General features: G+C 39.7%; 1 protein-coding gene across 8 annotated transcripts in view; it reads right to left on the bottom strand.

Annotated features, from left to right (window-relative positions):
* Positions 1–20,721, bottom strand: part of KIT (KIT proto-oncogene, receptor tyrosine kinase) — a 91,056-nt gene that overhangs the window by 25,050 nt on the left and 45,285 nt on the right. For all 8 annotated transcript variants that reach the window (XM_065914436.1, XM_065914435.1, XM_065914434.1 and 5 more), the window contains 5 exons: positions 19,325–19,606; positions 18,110–18,246; positions 13,734–13,905; positions 7,453–7,642; positions 5,251–5,366 (listed from right to left, as the gene is read on the bottom strand). In XM_065914436.1, coding sequence (XP_065770508.1) covers positions 5,251–5,366; positions 7,453–7,642; positions 13,734–13,905; positions 18,110–18,246; positions 19,325–19,606 — 897 coding nt within the window. The remainder of the gene's footprint in view (positions 1–5,250; positions 5,367–7,452; positions 7,643–13,733; positions 13,906–18,109; positions 18,247–19,324; positions 19,607–20,721) is intronic.

Consider the following 20,721-nt stretch of genomic DNA (forward strand, 5'->3'; position numbering starts at 1 on the left):
ACAGAGGAGCCTGTTGGGGTATAGTCCATGGGGTTGCATAAGAGTCAGACACAACTTAACGACTAAATAATAATAATGACCACAAATATATAAAAAGCAGCCCAGATTCTGCAGATGTGGTCAAAGGGGAACATTCCCATCGAAAGGCCTCATTCTGAATGATTTATTACTTTGACTGATTTGGGTATACTATATGATCTATAAATAGTCGCTTACACCAGACAGGATGTTAATTATGTGATGCAGTGGTTTAGAAATAATGCATTAGTGAGCATTTCCTTAAATTGTTTCAACCCCTCTGTTAACACTCTGCCATAAATGAAGGGAAACTGGTGATTCTGAGAATTTGGTGTAGAGTTCAGCAGTCATCCAATCAAACTTAACATCATCTGTGTTCCATGTAAGCCCAAAGATGAAAGGCAAGCCTTTTCATTCTCCAGACTTTTCTTGTCCTGCTGGCCATTCTGCACCACCACCTGAGTACCACCATTCTCTCACTGGACTTGTGAAAGTGCAAGTGTCAGTCACTCAGCCGTGTCCGACTTTTTGCAACCCCACAGACTGTGACCCGCCAGGCTCCTCTGTCCACGGGATTCCCCAGGCAAGAATACTGGAGTGGGTTGCCATTCCCTTCTCCAGGGGGTCTTCCTGACCCTGGGATCAAACATGGGTCTCTTACATTGCAGGCAGATTCTTTACGGTCTGAGCCACCAGGGAAGCTGAAGTAGGTCTGTCATTAAAGGACAGATCTTTGAGACTGAAGAGAAATCTCCAAAGACCATTTGCTACAAATTTTAAATTCATAATGTGGATCTTGAAAAGCTACCAGATAACCTTTTACTGATGTAACACTACTAGTGCCATTCTAGGCTACTAGCAAATCAGACTACAATGAGCTGTCACCTCAAACCTGTCAACCTGGATATCATCAAAAAAAAAACAAATGATAACAAGCATGGGCAAGAATGTGGAGAAAATAAAACTCCAGGTTCCTTAACATAATGGGGTGGTGGGAACATAAATTGGTATATCCATTATGGAAAATAACGCAGAACTTTTTCTTATCTAGGATATCTGTACTCCCACATTCACTGCAGTAATTTTTACAACAATCAAAGTATGAAAACAATGCAAATCTCCTTCAGTGGATGAATGAATAAAAAAAATGTGGTGTGTGTGTGCATGCGTGTGTGTGAGAGAGAGACAGAAAAGTCGAGAATCAGGATTAATTAGGGTTAAAATACATGTTTGGCCTTTTATTTGTCCTAGATCTGGTAAAAACCTTTATTGTATGACATTTATTATTACCAAAGAGATCATAAGTTTCTCTCCGTCCCCCCGCCTTTTTCTTTTTTTTTTTTTGCTAATTTGTAAGATTTCTATAATTATATTTTTTTGCATTTTAAAAAAATTTAACCTTTTTATTTTCTATTGGGGTATACTTGAAACAATATTGTGATTGTTTCAGGTGAACACTGAAGGGACTCAGCCATATATTTACATGTATCCATCCCCTGCTAAGTCACTTCAGTCGTGTCTGACTCTGTGCGACCCTGTGGACTGTAACCCATCAGGTTCCTCTGTCTATGGGATTCTCCAGGCAAGAATACTGGAATGGACTGCCATTCGCTTCTCCAATATATGTATCCATTCTCCTCCAAACTCTCCTCCCATCCAGGCTGCCACATAACATCGAGCAGAGCTGCATGTGGTATACAGTAGGTCCTTGTTGCTTATATATTTTAACTATAGCAGAGTATACATGTCCATCCCAAACTCCCTAACCATCTCCCTAACTATCCCTTCTCTCTAGCAACCATTAAATTCATTCTCCAAGTCTTTCTCTCATCAAAGAGACCACACATTTCTAGTGTACCATCACAGGCTACCTAACCTACAGAATCTTGGTGTTATCACTTTTTCTAACACCTGCAGGAATCTTGGAAAGAGTAAGGTGTATTAAGAAAACACGTTTGGGTAGTTTTATAGTTCCTAAAACCCTATTTTTCACCAAATTTTGATCTGAAACAGAAATGGCCGTTTTCATCAAAGATATGAAACTTTCTTTTAGAATTAAGAATCTGACTTCTATATACATCTTCAATAAGCAATTCAAGAATAATTATAGCAATGCAAGTTCAAGGCAAAGAATCACTGATTTGTTTGTTTGTTTTTTGGCCATTACAAACCACCTTTAAGGTCACGGAGTCAACAGACTCATGCAAATCATGTCTTGTTAGAGAAGCTAAAAACAGTACTAAAACATTTTAAAGTTTAAATGTACATAGTTTTCTCTTAAAGCCTCCCACATAAGTGATTAAAACACAAACACACACATGTACAATATTCTCAAATTTTCAAAGCAAATGAAGTCTTCAACTACCAAATGTTTAACTACTGAAATCAAGGATTTCCTTGAGCATTTCTCATGGCTGAATCTATTAAGCAATTATGCATCCCTGTCACTAAAAGTAGCCTGAATTTCTACGCTAACAGCATGCATTTATTATTCTGATTTTTATTCATTCTAGTTTCTGCAGAGCACAGTTCCTTTCACCCTTGGGGCTCAGCTTATTTACAGAATAGACCACACAGCAGATCTACATATGCATTTGGCTTGCTAAAATAATATGTCAAAACGGACACAACTGGTCCAAGTTTAAATTTTAAAATTATTTTTAGCTTTTGATTTTAAATTTAACATAAAAAAATCTTGCCCCATGATAGCATCAACTAGTTTTTTTTTTTTAATCCAAAAATAAAAAGTCAGCAAAGAAATTAGCTAATTATATCTGTGAAGGGCAACTGGGACACAGTTTCTAAGAAACAGATAAAGTATTCACACAAAAATGCTACCTTTGTCAAAGCATCTGGAGATCAAGAACTCCAACATGCTAGGTAAGTGACGGAAATGCCTTTAGTCAGCTTTGTGTCTGTAACAAAGCGACTTCGATGAACAGACAGACCCCTGAAGAGCTGAGCCAACGCGAGGAGCCGCTGCACACCGTCACCCGTGTGCCCAGGGCCTTGAAGCCGGGCTCAGCCCGTGCTGGAAGTATCTGTGGCCCAGGCCCCAGGGTTACAGGGAACCCAAGAGAGGATCATTTGGGAAGGTTCGGGCATTTCCTCTCTAGTCTCAACAGGCACGAATTCACCAGAAGAGGTGATCAATATGGATCCTGATGGACGGCAAATTAGGCTGGTAAGTAAAAACGTAGCAATTTTGTCACACAGAGAAAAGTAAGGGTGACTTCAGGGATGTCTTTCTAAGGTCAATGACTCATGGCTGACTGGCAGGCCACATACTGGCAAACAGAAGCAGGAAAAGGGGGGAGAGAGATCTTAATCAGCCCTTGACCTTGAAGCCAGGGAAAGAGAGATGGATACAAATGACATAATTTTAGAAAATTCCCAACAACTAAGCTTCTCAAAGTGAGGCCTGTCGAGTAGACCATGGCCACAATCTGCTAGTTCTGGTGTACACTATGTAAGCACAGAAGCCAAGACTAAGCATTGAGAAGGAGCAATTTCACATAATTATATCTGTTGAGTCTAGGATTAAAAAAAGATCCACTCTGGGATTTTATATATCTTTGTTCTTTTCCATCTCTCCATTCTAGTGACTGGTTCTTTCTGTATTTCATTAAGAAACATTGATTCAGAACAAATTGGAAACTACAAATACACAAGGTCTTTGACCATAGTTTGAGAAGCACTGCACTAGAACGCCTAAAATAAAGTTCTGTATAGACAGTAATGCATATGATGTTTGCAAGGATATTGATTCACCTGCAATCATCTCTTCAATTACTTGAACATGAAGATTTCTCAGAAGAAGGCAATTTTGCTCATGTGTAATACATTAATCTCTGATTAACATCTGAATTAATCTAGGGATACCTGAATTGCAGGCCAATGAGAATACCATGTAATCAAAACTGTTCTGAAGAACCGAGATGTTAATTAACATGTTTCCCTGGGAAAAGCAGTTTTGTGGTCATACAAATTTGAGATATATGCTCAATCTCACACCTCCTTCTGAGCAGGCAAAATATACATCAGCGTATCAAGGATGCTAAGAAAGTCTGTAGCTCAGAAAAATCTGTATGCGGATATGATGCTCTTTATCTAAATTCACGTTAACACCTTGTTCAGGAAATACAATTTTGGAAATGCTGGAGTAGACAAAAGACTCCAGATTAGCAACCAAAAACTTGTCTTGAGTATCACTCGCTAGCTGTTTCCGGTCTTCATTTGTAAGGGGATCATGCTCCCCATCCCACTATGCTAGTGAGCGGCACCATCACGGAGGTAATGATGGAGAATCATTCCACATAGCAAGTAGGAAGCTCCTGGAAGATGGGGAACTGGCTCTCTCCTGCAGCCCAACACATATGAAGGGCTCAGTCATTACTAAGTTGCTTTCCAGGGAACGTTCCAGGTTGTCATCTCACCCCCTCACCCCCGCCACCAATACACTCCAGATAGCTAACTCTGATGGTCATTTTGTGGACAGTCCCTTGGGATCCCATGTCTCTGGAGGCCTCCAGCCTTTGGTCCCCTGCTGGTGTGGTATGGCGGGCACCTGCTCCTCTTCCTGGGAAATGCAGGTGACCTCACAGTAGAGCCTGGAGCAGGTCGTACACTTGAGAAAAGTCCCAGCTGGTGAGGACAGCTCCTGCAGCTCAACCATTGTACAGAGACGTTGTCCTCCCACCTCAAACCACCGGCTCCCTCCTCCCCCAGTCTCGGCACAGCACGCAGCAGGAACACCCTGAGCTGATCAATACTGCATTCACTTCACACAAAATAATACCTTAACCTGGCAAGAAAAGGTGCTGTAACAAAGAAATCGTTTGTCGGGGCTTGACAGCACCTCTTTCCCACCTAAAACCATAATCCAGCTCCTATTCAACCTCCGGCTCCCCATCTCAGCAATCAATAATAATACATTCTCCCTCAAACTGTTGTTATTTTTAACTTCTATGTCTCCTCTGTTGACTTCAAAGGGCAGCACCCAGCATCTGAGCGCCAGCTACAAGGTCATGTGGTCAGCGAATTGTAGGACAAGGAATCGGTTTTTGTACACATCCTTCCAACCACCAAACCACGAGGTCTTTGTTAAGGTCAAAATTATCATGAAACATTGACCCAGTACACAATGAACTCGGGGCGGCAGCTGTTGCAAACACCAGCCACAACGTAAAAGAATAAAAAATAAAAAGATAAGGAACCATTTGTTCTACTCACTGTTCACATAAACATTAAATGTCACGGAAGAATTGACATCAGAATTGGACACATGAAATGTGTAAGTGCCTCCTTCAGTTCCTTTTAATCTGGTTAGATGAAGTTCACTTACGTATCTACAAAAAAAGAACAACCCATCAGTCACCTGTGGATCACCTACCTCGAAGTGTGTGGCTTTTTCACAGTTTACACCTGGAAATCCATGCCCATTTTGGAAAAATAAGTCCCATGTGATTCAGTATTAACAAATGCAAACACACACCAATATTTCATTGAGACAAATGCCTGGTATGTGAGAACAGGGTGGGGAAAGGCTTTCTCGCCACAAGGCAACCTCACCCTCGTCCCGTGCTGTCCTTATGCCCAGCACCCTTCCCCGCCCTGGTCCTCCGTTCAGCACCCCTCTCACCAGGGTCCTGAACTCACCTGCCTGGCCAGACCCCAGACTGGCAGGCCTCTCCACCAAGGTGTCTCAAGGCAGACACTTCAGGGCCATGCAGCAAGGTCAGTACCATGGCCCTCGCCTTCATCTGACAACACCAGCATCTCCTGGTTCTCCTCCTACCCCTGCTGCTTCTTCCAAGTGGCCCCTGGAGCATGTGCTACCGGGGCTTCTGTCTTACACCACGGTTATCACAAATGGCTGTGTTCAGCACAACCATCAGGGAGTTAGTGACATATTGTCCAGGGTGGACGGAGCTCTCTGGGTGGCCCTGGGTCCCCAGGGGCCACAAGCAACTCTGCACGTGGGTGGCTTGTTCAGTCTCCTGTCCCGCTGCATACACTCCCAGGGCATTCACGCTCCTCTGAGCTACTTACTGTCACTTACAACTTTCAAATCCTGACCTCTAGTCTAGACCTCCCGGTCCTACGCCTCTTTCCTCTCCAGGGCTATGTTCATGGCCCCCAGTGCAAAGCGCCCCTAGGATGGGACTGTAGCTCACCCGCATCCTTTTTACCTCCTTTCCCCTCCCTACCCTACTTCCCCAACTCTCTGCCAGGTCTCTCTCTCCTTAATGAAGCCTGTGCCTGTGCATCCCACTCTCAGGAGCTGCATCCAGGGAACCTGACCTACGAAACATTCTACCTGAGTATCTCCACTCAAGATCCCACAGGCAAGTTTGAATTCAACAAACCCCTATCCCAGTTCACTGGATTTGCCCCTCTCCCTCCCCCTGGAATGGTATCACCTCATCATCCAATTCTGCCCCAGCCAGACTCCTCCCTCTTCCCTGCCTTCAGTCATCGAGTCCTTTAAGAAGGAAGCCTGGACACCTACCAGTCCATCTTCCTCCAGATCCACCCTCCAACCCTTAGACCTTGGTCCAGGACAGTATCCTCTCTCACCCATATTCTTACAACAGCCAAGAGCTCCCAACCAGGGGAAAAAAACACCAATTCTAACTAGGCACCGACCTCTTATAAACCACCGGCTCTTGATGAGATTACTTAACTCGTCAAAGTCTCAAATCCCTCTTCTATAGAAAGGAGGGAAGTAAGCGTGCCTCCTCATAGCATTTGTGAGGACTAAAATTATTGAGTTAATGTACATAAGGAAATGAGAACAGCGTATGGCCAGAAATAAGCACATAAAACTTATTTGAGAATCGAATGAGAAGTCTGATGTAAAAGAAACTTGGGTTCATTGCCTGGCCCAAAGATGCTTAATGATTCTTAGTTTCCTTCTAGCTTTAAAAATGTAACTAAAGGCACTAACATGCCTCTTTCTCTGAAAAGAATTATTTAATGTGGCCCTAGTATATGCTAGCGACTGCTCTGAACTATCCCCAGACTGTCCTCTAATTCACAGATGAGACAACTGAGGCATGGACTCTTCTGGGTGCTTGAAACACATGGCAAAATGAAGTGGTGAAGACTCAGGGAGCAGTCCCAAACTTCCTTCTGTACCAGCTGTTTTCTCATACACTGACGGTCACAGAAATAGGATGAGGTAGTAGTTAAGAATCCACCTACACTGCAGGAGATGGGGTTTCAATCCCTGGGTCAGGAAGATCCCCTGGAGAAGGGTATGGCAACCCACTCCATTATTCTTGCCTGGGAAATCCCATGGCCAGAGGAACCTGGCAGGGTTACAAGCCCATGGGGTCAAAACAAAGTCAGACATGAGTTAGTGACCAAACAAGAAGAAGAGAAGGGGAAAGGTGTAACTGCGGGATTGCCAGGAGAAGGCCCTTTTCTTACCTGATGTTACTTTCATTCTCAGACTTGGGATAATCATCCCACTTATCAGTGGAGGTTCTGTTCATATATATCCACTGTCGGTGTTCAGGTTTGGGATATGCCTCATACTCAACAACCAGATCCACGTTCTCTCCATCATTTACAAATACTGTTGTGTTCATCATAGGGAAGATATTAATGAATCCTTTATCTAACCACAGCAGAATGAAACAGAAAGAAACTGTTATCTGCAAAAATCTTAACAAATAACACAGCTTCATTTTTGGATTATAAAGGTACTGGACTGATTTCCAGTGTTAACTGGTAGTGCCAAGTAAGCTGGTAAAGAATCTGCCTGCAATGCAGGAGACCCTGGTTCAATTCCTGGATTGGAAAGACCCCCTAGGGAAGGCACAGGCTACCCACTGCAGTATTCTTGGACTTCCCCGGTGGCTCAGATGCTAAAGAATCTGCCGGCAATGCAGGAGACCTGGGTTCGATCCCTGAGTTGAGAAGATCCCCTAGAGAAATAAATGGCAACCCACTCCAGTATTCTTGCCTAGAGAATCCCATGGACAGAGTAATCCATGGGATCACAAAGAGTTGGATTAAGACTGAAGTGACCTAGCACACACTTAGCACGCCAAGCAAGAATTTTAACTAGTCATTTTACATTTTGTTTTGCTCTTGGAGAATTAGTCATAAATGAGAAAGGACACACATTGGAAATGTTTATTCTCTTATTTTTATCTCTTAAGCAACTCTGTTAAAGATCTATGACCATTGGATAAGTCTTTTAGAACTACTAGTCCTGATGCATATTATGCTAAAAATTATTTGGACTAAATAGCCCATTCCTAGACCCAATATAACTGTATATGTGATAAGAAGATGTCATAAATCAAGGAGGGGAAGATAGCCCCAATGTTCAATAAAAATACTGCAAGAATGTAATTTAGTATTTAAAGAAAACTAAACTTAAAAATATATCTTTTTATATCATACATCACAGATGATTCAGAACAGCATTTTAACAATTAAGCCATATTTTTAACTAAACAACAAAATTGACTTCTATTAAACTTTGACCAAGCTGGGGGTGGGGGCAGTTTTCGAGGCTTTTTAGAAGCAATCAAAGAAATAAAACTTATAAAAGACAAATCTGAATACATAAATGCTTTCAAATGTCTATATATAGAAAAATTAATTAAGGTAATAGGAAAAAGAAGACATGAAAATACAGAAGGAAAAATAAACTAGTAATTTAAAAAGGGGATCCCTTTTCACATTTATTAAAAATAGCAAAACTTCAATAGTACTGTTAAAAATAATCTATATCCTTTCTATGGAAAACTAGCAAAGCTAATTTGAAATAAACTTAATAATTCTGCAAGTGTAATTAAATTACACATTGTAATTTGGCACAACTCCTTTAGAAAGCATTTTAAAAATTAACTATTTTTCAATTTAATCCAGAGAACTCTTCTTAGTGACGTAGATAGCTACATGCAAAAGAAGTGCTATTTACCCTAGTCATAATAATCTTAAAAATGAGAAAAGGGAGAACTGGTTAAGTAAATAAAACATTCCTTAGAAATTGTTATGTAATAATACAATGAAGAGCTTGAAAGACCATAATAAAATAATTGCCAATATTATATTTATAACCTTCTTTTATGGGATGTTTACTATGTGTCAAGAACTGCCTTAAGTTCTTTTTTTTTTTTTTTTTTATAACAAATTTTATTTTATTTTATTTTATTTTTCCATTTTCTATTTTTTTTTTTTAATTTTTATTTTTCAGTGGGTTTTGTCATACATTGATATGAATCAGCCATAGAGTTACACGAATTCCCCATCCCGGTCTCCCATCCCACCTCCCTCTCCACCCGATTCCTCTGGATCTTCCCAGCCCAACAGGCCCGAGCACTTGTCTCATGCCTCCCACCTGGGCTGGTGGTCTGTTTCACCACAGATAATATAGATGCTGTTCTTTTGAAACATCCCACCCTCCCCTTCTCCCACAGAGTTCAAAAGTCTGTTCTGTACTTCTGCATCTCTTCTTCTGCCCTGCATATAGGGCCATCGTTACCATCTTTCTAAATTCCGTATATATGTGTTAGTATACTGTAATGTTCTTTATCTTTCTGGCTCACCTCACTCTGTATAATGGGCTCCAGTTTCATCCATCTCATTAGAACTGATTCAAATGAATTCTTTTTAACGGCTGAGTAATATTCCATGGTGTATATGTACCACAGCTTCCTTATCCATTCATCTGCTGATGGGCATCTAGGTTGCTTCCATGTCCTGGCTATTATAAACAGTGCTGCGATGAACATTGGGGTGCACGTGTCTCTTTCAGATCTGGATTTCTCAGTGTGTATGCCCAGAAGTGGTATTGCTGGGTCATATAAGAACTGCCTTAAGTTCTTTAGTGCATTTTATTTACTAATTATGACAAATATTTAATCTTACAGCAATACTGAAAGAGAACCTTCAGTTCAGTTTAGTCACTCAGTCGTGTCCGACTCTTTGCGACCCCATGAATCGCAGCACGTTAGGCCTCCCTGTCCATAACCAACTCCTGGAGTTTACTCAAACTCATGTCCATCAAGTCGGTGATGCCATCCAGCCATCTCATCCTCTGTCACCCCTTCTCCTCCTGCCCCCAATCCCTCCCAGCATCAGGGTCTTTCCCCATGAGTCAACTCTTCGCATGAGGTGGCCAAAGTATTGGAGTTTCAGCTTCAGCATCGGTCCTTCCAATGAACACCCAGGACTGATCTCCTTTAGGATGGACTGGTTGGATCTCCATGCAGCCCAAGGGACTCTCAAGAGTCTTCTCCAACACCACAGTTCAAAAGCATCAATTCTTTGGCGCTCAGCTTTCTTCACAGTCCAACTCTCACATCCACTGACCACTGAAAAAACCATAGCCTTGACTAGACAGACCTTTGTTGGTAAAATAATGTCTCTGCTTTTTAATATGCTATCTAGGTTGGTCATAACTTTCCTTCCAAAGAGGAAGCGTCTTTTAATTTCATGGCTGCAGTCACCATCTGCAATGATTTTGGAGCCCAAAACAATTAAGTCGGACACTGTTTGCACTCTCTCCCCATCTATTTCCCATGAAGTGATGGGACCGGATGCCATGATCTTAGTTTTCTGAATGTTGAGCTTTGAGTCAACTTTTTCACTCTCCTCTTCCACTTTCATCAAGAGGCTTTTTAGTTCCTCTTCATTTTCTGCCATATAGGTGGTGTCATCTGCATATAATCTTATAACCCCTAATTTATAGATGAGAAAAGAAACCACGTCCTGGAAAGCCATATAGCTAGCTACCCAAAGGCAAAGCCTAACCGTGAATACACACAGTGAGAGGCCAAGGCTGGCTCCTTACTGTAGCATACCCTAGAATCTCCACATACTTTAAATGAGATAGAGAGAGAACCTAAGGTTATATGTATAATTAAAATCCTGTTGCATACACAAATATAAACCATATACCAAACCCTAAAAATGGTTACAGCAAGTCAGTGGAATTACGAAGGAGTTTTAATCTTATTGTTTTATTTCTTTTTCAAAATTGAAGATGGAGTTATAACATTTAAGACTGTCATTCACTATCTATGGTGCTATTTAGTTAAATATATTTACACCCCAGGCTTCCCTAGTATCTCTGTTGGTAAAGAATCCACCTGCAATGCAGGAGACCCAGGTTTAATCCCTGGGCGGGGAAGACCCCTTAGAGAAGGAAACGGCAACCCACTCCAGTGCTCTTGCCTGGAAAACCCCATGGACAGAGGAGCCTGGTGGGCTACAGTCCATGAGGTCGCAGAAGTTGGACACGACTTACAGACTAAACCACTACCACCTACTGAGTAGCTATCCTCCGGAGAGCATCTAACATGCAATTGATACCCCACATGAGGTTGCCATTAGAATATTTACTGTTTCGTTTCCTACAGATTCAGAATTAAAAAAAAAAAAAAAAAAAAAAATGGAGTCCAACTGTCCTTTGTACCAATGGAAAAACATTTTTCAGGTGAAATTTTAAAAAACATCCAAACGAAATCAAGTTGGAAACCACCAGCTTGTTCTAATACCTGAATCATAAATGGTGCCCCTCTGTCATTCTTTAAGCTAATTTAAGCTAGTTTTGAGGAAATAAATGTTTTATCTGAAAGCTACATTAAATTTTCAGGTACTCAAGTTCATAAATTCAAAGATAAAACACAATGCAAACTATAGAAATATTACAGGCGATATTATCTGCACTGATCTCTGTCACAATCATCATGAAATACTAGTTCCTCCGGAGTTTTCTATAGTCTAGTTTGGTCGATATGGTTTTATGTCCTATATAATAGAACAGAGTTTCAAATTCATGAAGTGTAAGCATTATTAGATTCAAAAAACCCTACCTGGCTTGTTATAAAGTATGATTTAAGAAACTGATGAGACATTAACAGTTAATCAAGTGCAAACACTACACCAGGCACATCTATAAAGTCTGTTGCCTTTCTCCCTTCTACAGCCTTGGGAGTTAGAGGGTGTGTGTCTTGTAAGAGAAAATATAGGCAGAGTTAAAGTGGGGGGCACTTTAAGTGGTAGAGCCTCAACTCAAAATTAGGTAGGGGTCATCCTAAAGTCTTGTGCGGCACACCACTCCACTCTGTCCAAATTCTACTCCCAGCCCCTAAAGATCACTTTTCTCTGTCACTTCCTGCTCTCGTCCCATCCCAACCCTCTCCCGAAACAGTACAGATTCAGATTACACGACCCCAAGTGTTTCCAGTTATACAGTTATATTCTTGGAAATTGATGAATGGATTTTAAAAATCTGATTACATACAACAATATGCTCAAAACATCCTTACTAATTGCTTTCTGGAGCTGGAGCTGATCTATCAGCATGCTCCCTAATCAACTTAGCAAATTAGCACTTATGGAGTTTAATATTTTAAAAGCATAGCCTTTTATTCAAATTAATAAATGGTTCACAGTCATGTTTAGGGACAGAATAGTACCCTCTCTTGGGACTAGCTCTGTAATTGCAAACAAAGCGTCTTTTTCACGTTCATTTTGGTGAGACACTTTCCATTACAACATGGGCAGAAACACCAAACTCATATGAGATAATTGTGGGATAAATCACAAACCTCTAACACTACTCCATAAATTATTGAAGAAATATGGGGGGAAAGAGAGAAATGAAAACAAATATCATGTAATTTTATTATTGGTGAAATTATGATGAAGAATTTCACCACCCTACAAGTACTTAATCAAAATCAAGCAATGAGAATATGGTGGCATCCAAAAAAAACACAAAAAACAAAGCAAGAAAACAGATTAAATGAAAACAATACTGAGAGCCCAAAAAGTGTAAAAAAAAATTTTTTTTAATTACTATACTTTCCAGTAACTTAAAGACATCACATACTTTATCACAGTCTGCTCTCATTAAGTAGATGCTTGGGAAATAAGTATTTAGTCAGATTGCTAGAGCCCGCTCCCGTGTTCCTGCCTGGAGAATCCCAGGGACGGGGGAGCCTGGTGGGCTGCCGTCTATGGGGCCACACAGAGTCGGACACGACTGAAGCGATTTTGCAGCAGCAGCAGATTGCTAGGTCAGGGGAAACTAAACCAGTTGTGTGTACCAGTTATGGCTCAGGTTAACATGTTTGTTCACACTCGGCAGAAACAAGGGGCCATGGCCAATGGGCTGCCTCCCTGAAGGTTCATGCGATAGCCTGTAAGGTCAGAGGACAGGGTAAGGTGTGGGGCATGCTGAGAAGTAAAAGTCAGTTCAGCCCTTTCTGCTCCCAAGTGACTAGAACCCATCCCAAGTGACTAGAGCCCATGAACGGTAGAACAAAACACCAAAAGGTTGAAGAACCTCACCAAAAGACCCGGAGAAAGACATTCAGGACTAAGCATATGTTTTTCTCCAAAGAAAAAAGTCTCCATCCATTTCCAAATTCAGGTCATTCAGCAAGGAGTAAAATTTTGAGAAAATCTCAACCTATATTTGTTGGGGTATGGGGGTTAAGCAGAGAATGACGCGTTCAAACACCTTCACAGTTACAGCTTTTCACTTGCCTCTATTAAATGGGTAGAATTTGCTTTTGTGCTCTGGTTGGAAGATCCTTATTTTTCATGTATTCATTCATTCATTCAGTGATACTAAAATCCGTAAGAATCTGTTCAACATTCCATTAATGTAAAAAGGAAACTATCAGATAATTTTTTCATTCTCTATGCCAAGTAATTTACCCATTCCCAGAGATATTTACCTACTACTTCTAAGGTTGTTGTGACATTTGCCGATCCAAAAGTATTATTGGCGTAACACATGAAGACGCCAGAATCATTAACTCTTGCTGAGCTGATAGTCAACCTTTCCTGCCGGAGATAACTGAAGTCACCCTGATGCCAGCTATTCTTCTTCGTCTGTGCTTTAGTCTGCTGCTCTCAGAAGGGGAGGGCAAGAAAGAAATCAAAGATTACCATGCAATTTATATTCAGGATCTTTCCTAGATAAATTAAAAATAGCAGCAATTAACTTCTCCATATTAGCATTCATTATACACTACTTAAGAAAGAATAATAAAACATCATGACAAGTCTGTCATTGGAACACTTCATATTACAGGACTATATTGAAAGATAGTCATTATTTATGATTGGAAAAAAACATGAAAATTCATTTCTTAATAACCACAGCATACATAATTCCAAATTCTCTGCAGTGCTAAACATTTTTTTTTAAACAGTGCCAAATTTTAAAAGCTAGTATATTAAGAAATACTAGAGGATACTGATATTTTACAAGTCAGCATACCTGCATCCTATCAATATTTCCTGTTTTATAAACATATTTTTGTATTTTCTACATAAATAGATAAATCCCAGTAATTGAAAAAATAAATTGAAAAAATAAATCCCAGTGATTGAAAGAAAACACATTACTACTAACAATCATGTTCTATTTTATTAACATTTATATTATTTTCATTAATAAAAATAAATTTACAATGTCTAAGATTAACTTGAAAATTCATCCTATTGTTCTTACCCAGCAGAATTTTGGCAACTATTAAAGAGCATTCAGAAGTACACAAGACATGTAAGAAACAAACCCCAAAATTATTTACACATGAGCTGAAGAAAAAAGGCTGTGCATTTACTCTGGTGGTATCACCATCCTACTGTTAATATTTGTCTGCACGTAAGACAAGGAGAGAGTTCTTGGATGAAAACCTCATGGGGAAGAAACCATAATATAAACTACATCCCCTCTCTGAAAAAATGAAAGGGAATAGCATAGAGTTTTCTGCATCTTCCAATTTTTTTTTAAATGAACGCATTCTTTTTACAATGGGGAGGGATAGGTGGGAAGTGAGGAAACAACTAAAAAAAACCCAAAATAACAGTGGATACTGACATGGAAGAAGATCATGGGAGACCCCCATACAGGCTGTGGTGGACTATTAGCATTAGACCATTCTGACAGTACCGTGAGGGAGAACAATCCTGCTGGAAAGCAACTCGGAAGCACGTTCAGAGCGCTGGTCAACTCCAGCAAATTTATCTCAAAGAAACAACTCAACAGGAAACAAAAGCTCCAAGATATTTGCTGAAGAGAAAAACTGCAGATGACCTAATGTGTACCAGGTATCAAAAAGACTTTGAATACATGAAAATTAAAAATGCTTATTTTATGTAAAAAGTGTAAAATGAGTATACCTTAAGACAGTAACCATGTGTTCATACATATGCATGGGGACAGAGAGAAAAGAAACATGGAAAAAAATATGGGCAATATAGCATTTATAAGGACTAACCACACGAGACTGCAAGCACTTGAAATGCAAACTGAAGGGTGTTTAAATATAAAATATGTCCCAGACTTTAAAGACTTAATATGAAAGAAAGTAGTGTAAAATAGCCCATTAATAATTTTTATGTTAATTAAATGATAAAATATTTTGGATACATTGGACTAAATACATTAAAATTGATTTTACTTTGTTTTAGTGTCACATGTCTACTAGAAAATTTTAAATTACATAGGAGGCTCACATTCTATTTTTACTGCACAGTGCTGCTAATGTACAGTGGCAGAATTATAGTTATTTCTCTTTTTTCTCATGTTATTATATTTTTAGAAATTTTTTTACACTAAAATAAGCACACATAAAAGCTGACTGCCAAAGCTGAATGTTTTGAAATAAAAAGAAGAGAAACCTGCTTGGTTAACTAACTGTGAGATCTTGGCCAAGTCAAGGATGCCACTATGGTCTGAGATTTTATTTCCAAAAATGAGTAAGAGAATAAAAGTCTTTCAAGGCCTTTCCAGCCTGGAGCACTGGGTCGATTTGAAGATACTCTTTTCTAAGAGATTCTTCTAATAATTGGCAGAAATCTGACATTTTTGCTGCCTAACAGCAATTGTTAAGAAGACACGAAGGGGAAATGACATTTTTCTCTGGCCTCTCCTACTCCATCATGTTACAGACTTCTCCTCTGTAAAGGCAGAGAGACGATGGACAGGTCATATACTATATTCTACATTTACCAATTCTTCCCTCTACTTCCTGCAAAGAGCCCAGGAGTCCATTGTTAGGGAGCTAAACAGGACAATGAATGCATTGGTGCTGGAAGGAATAGTTTGTCGATAATTGACAAAGTATCAACATCCAAACCTGAAGGCCATGTTTTAGGATACTGTCAAAGATCATGATTAAAAGCAGTAAAAATATGAGAATGTATAAGCCTTAGAAAAGCTAACCAAGATTTACAGTGTTGAATAAACTCCAAGATTCTCTTACATTTTAAAACAAACAATTGCAAAAACTTTCCAACACTCAATTCACCCTAAATTTCATTGTGAGTTAAACTTATTCTAAATGATTCAAATCAAATTCCACAGATTTTTAAAATAATTTGATAGTGCTATAATAGCACTGAGTATTCCAAATTAAGCCAAAGGATGTCAGTAAAAGATTCATGGATGAACTCTGGCATTCAGCCATGAGCCCCATCTGCAAGTCACACGTTACATAGTGTTTGCACGTGATTTGGTTTTCCTTAACCCTTGGTGGTATGCACTGGGATTTCCCCAAAGAGCTCCCAACACTGCAGCCTTATCTACCAGTGCCAGTGGATTAATTGGGAATGGCAAGCAGGGCTCCTGGGAAAAAATGGTTCAGAACAAAACTGCCTGGGGCAATTTATTTCCCCATCTCAGAAAGGCTAATTTTCAAGTTATACAGAGGCTCAGCTATACACACAGTCTAAACTGTTCTCTCATCTGAAATCAAGGATCATAGAAAGGCAGTTAATATGGGATTGTGTTCTGTAAGGTTAGTCAAAAACCCATATGTAAGCTATTGTTTTTATTAGGTTATATGATATGAAAACTAGGACTTCTTTCTCTGAGACGTTGGTTCATTCTCCTAGTCAATGGTAGACTTCACTTAGCAAGGTATCATCCATCACAGGTCTGCAGGATCACCAGCAGAAGGCTTTGCATTATGCTAATCGCCATGGTTACTTATTTAGCATAGGATTCTCTAAACAGGCATAAAATTGCCAATTCAGAGCATGAGGAGGAAGAAGAGGAAGAGGGAGGAGGAAAAGACAGTATTTTCTTCCTTCCAATGCAATATATACCTGTGTACTGAAGAAAAACTACCATGATAGCAAATTAACTAGATGGCCAAGACTATGCAAACAGAAATTATTGAAACCTCAGTCGATGGGAATCTTAAAAGCAAAATACTAGGGAAACTAGACATTTCAAAGACTTTGCTATTAATGTGAGGTGAAATTCAGAGGGAAAAACCATACAACTAGCCAAAATTATTAAGATATGCCTAGCACAGTATCTGACATATAGTAGACATTCAATATGCATTTTGTCAAATGAATGATAACCTAAACATGTCCAAATGCTTCAGAGTGAAGATAACCACTTATTAATAGCGACTAAAACAAATAGAAAACCATTAGCAACCTGATCTCAGGTAAGCAGTCTCAAAGGAGGAAATCAGACCCATACACAAAGAAACCCATCTCTCAAATGGACAGGCCTTTCCATGGGGGAGGGAAGGGCTTCCTGGTTAATATCTGAGATTACATTTCTTAATATGGAAGGGGAAAATGGCAACTTTTCTGGCCTGAATAGTTTCCATAATAGCTTTATAAAAATCAAGGTAGCTATTCACTGAACTGTTAATTTTTTAAAAATTTTCCCCACTAAAGTCATTCAGAGAAACAGTATGGAGTAATAACAAGTCTTAAGTTTTTGACTTACTCAAAATAAATTTACAAAATGACATTTCTTTGTTACTTGTAATGAACGTACACGTCTGCATATGGTGCTATGAAACAGGGAAATACGCATCTCAACACACTCCAGACAGCTCCACCTCTGACAGACACACCAGCTGAGCCATCCTCAGGATGATTAATAGACTATCTCAGAATTTGAAAAAGAATGCATCTATATGTACCATGCTGTGGAGTAGAAATTAACACAACGCGGTAAATCAACTAGACTTCAATAAAATACATTTCTTAAAAAATAAAGCTTCTTAAAGAAAAGCCTTCAAACCTCCCACACAGCATGATACACTGAGGAAAACGGAGAAGACAATCCACTCACCTGGCTGTTTTCCTTTATCCACATAGAGTCCACGGAGCTAGACACGTCTTTTATCAAGCATGTCACTGCAAACTCCTCTCCTTCCCTGAGAAGATAGCTGGGTTTGGACACGGACACAAGCGGCACAGCTTTGATGGCTGGAATAAAATGAAAAGCGGCCCTCAAACAACTGGTTGCACTGTAACTTAACATTCCAACTTACCATTTTCCCGAAGCCATGCGCAGCTCACTCTGTGGTCTTTTAAGTAAAATATAAAGTGTGGCACTAACCAATCTGTATTACTTGTGTACCTGAAGACATCAGGAATTAAACTGTGCATCCCTCAAGTAAATTAACTATTGTAGAGTGAAAAAGAGAGAATGTCTACTTTGAGATGGTAATAATCCTGAACAAAGCCAGGCAGAAACCCTAGCATAGTGAAGCTGCCTTCACCTTTACTTCACTTGATGGTTTCATGAGGATGTGACCAACAACTAATTACATCCTTTTAACCAAACAGGCAACTTTCCCATGTACTATAAAATTAATATCTTGATTATTTCTTAAAATCACAGGTTTTAAATAAGCAAACTTTCCTCAATTCCAAAGAGAACCCTTTTCAAAAGCCTTAACGATAACTACTCAATAGCTAAATGCCCACTGGTGTTGAGTGAGATGTTCTCTGAAACACAAAATTCTAGGTATCGTCCAGCTACCAAAACATTCTACCTCGTGTTGCATTCATGACAAGGTCCACTGTCAGCTGGCGCTTCCCTTCTCAGACTGTGAATCGTCTAAGAAAGCATTAAAATTAAATATTTAAGGAGGAAGTCAATTCACAGATCACAGTAAATCAAGGAGTGAATAATCTACATGCTAATCTTTTCAAACAGTGTAAAGCTTCCCAATAAGTTTTCCTTGAAAGGAACACTGTGCATTTACTAAACTTTGGGATGTCCTTATGTCAGTAGGTTTAATGATTGTCCCCAGGACGATCTAATTGCTCTTCCCTGGTAAACCCACCCAGCTGGTGGCGGGTCTTGTGCCAGTCACGTGGTATGAGGACTGTGAAATAAAGAATTTACAAGCAGCTGGCATTATTTTGAGGCTGGGAGAACCGATCAGAGCAGCTGCCTGAGTGACCAACATACTAATAGTAAGATGGACAGCGAGAAGAGAAGTCTTTTAAATCAATGGATGTTCCAACACCCAGCCGAAAGCAAAAAGGACCGTACCTGCCCGCACTTTCAGGGTGAATTTCTTGGACAGCATGGACTTGCCCCTCTGATTCGCTGAGCAGTGCAGACAGAGCCGATGGTACTCACGCTTCACATTTCTGATTGTGATGCCTGCCTTGGGGTCGGCCACAAACGTCAAATCCTTGGGGAGCGGTTTGCCCTCACACCCCGTGAGGGAGTAATTGGTCACCTCGGGGTCTGTCAGGGGACAGCGGACCAGCGTGTCGTTTTCTTCTTTCCCGTACAAGGGAAGGTCAATCAGGAAAAGCTTCTCGGGGTCTACAGCATAACCGACAATCAGTATTTCAAACGGCACGTTTTTAAAATGACAATGAAAACATTTTATAAAGATCTGAGATGTTGCCTTCCGGGGACTTCCCTTGCAATCCTGAAGTCAAATGCTTTCAGGGGGCACAGGTTTGATCCCTGGTTAGGGAATTAAGATCCCGCATGCCGCGTGGCTTGGCCAAAAAATTAAAAAATAAATAAAATGTTCTCTCTCACAGCAAAAATCCCCAGTAGCCCAAATGACTGCTGACTTTATTCTTTGCAAATGAAAAGTAGAATTTATCTGAACTATACTAATAAGGAAAAGGTAACACTTAAACCATGTCAGGCACATTTACCTTTCTCACTTAATCCTCAAAATACCTATAATGTGATGGGCAGTATCATTATCACCATTTTATAGATAAACCAAAGTCTCAAAACTAGCAACTCTCCTTAAGTGATGTGACCCAGAAATGGCTAGAAAGAACTCAAACCCAGGTCTGACTGATACCACAATCTGAGCTCTTAAAACTCTGGGAATATTTTACTATAATATTTATAAATATAAATATTATAAAAATTTTATTTTTATTTTAAATTTTATTTTAAATTATAAATTTATAAATATAAATATACATATAAATGTTTTGTTATAATATTTATGAATATAGATATTTATAGTATTTATTATATTATTTTCTTTTTTCCTAAAACAGATAACACTGCAAAGAACATAGGCCAAGAATAGGCAGCCTGATGACATCTAGTAGTGTGGGGAAAAGTGTTCTCCACTAACCCGAGTGACCTTCTTTCTGGAATTCACAGTTTCCAGGATCCTCCAGCTTCTGAAAAGAATCTAGAAAACTATCAGGGGGCCATACAGTACAAACAACATGTGGTCCGTGCTCTATTCATATTCCTTGAAAGATATGTATACATAGAACTTCTGAAAATCAAATAAAGTGATATGCCCAAGGGGAGCTTATGAGGTTCAGAAATGCTGTGGCAAATACATGACTGTCCAAACCAGGACACTTGGAAGTGAAAGAGGTCCAATTAGTAATTGTGCTGGGATACCTGGCATGGGCTGGGAAAGCCTCAGGCCGACGGGAACCTCTACACAA

This window comes from Muntiacus reevesi, chromosome 22 (genome assembly GCF_963930625.1).
Source record: "Muntiacus reevesi chromosome 22, mMunRee1.1, whole genome shotgun sequence".
NCBI classification, from domain to species: domain Eukaryota; kingdom Metazoa; phylum Chordata; class Mammalia; order Artiodactyla; family Cervidae; genus Muntiacus; species Muntiacus reevesi.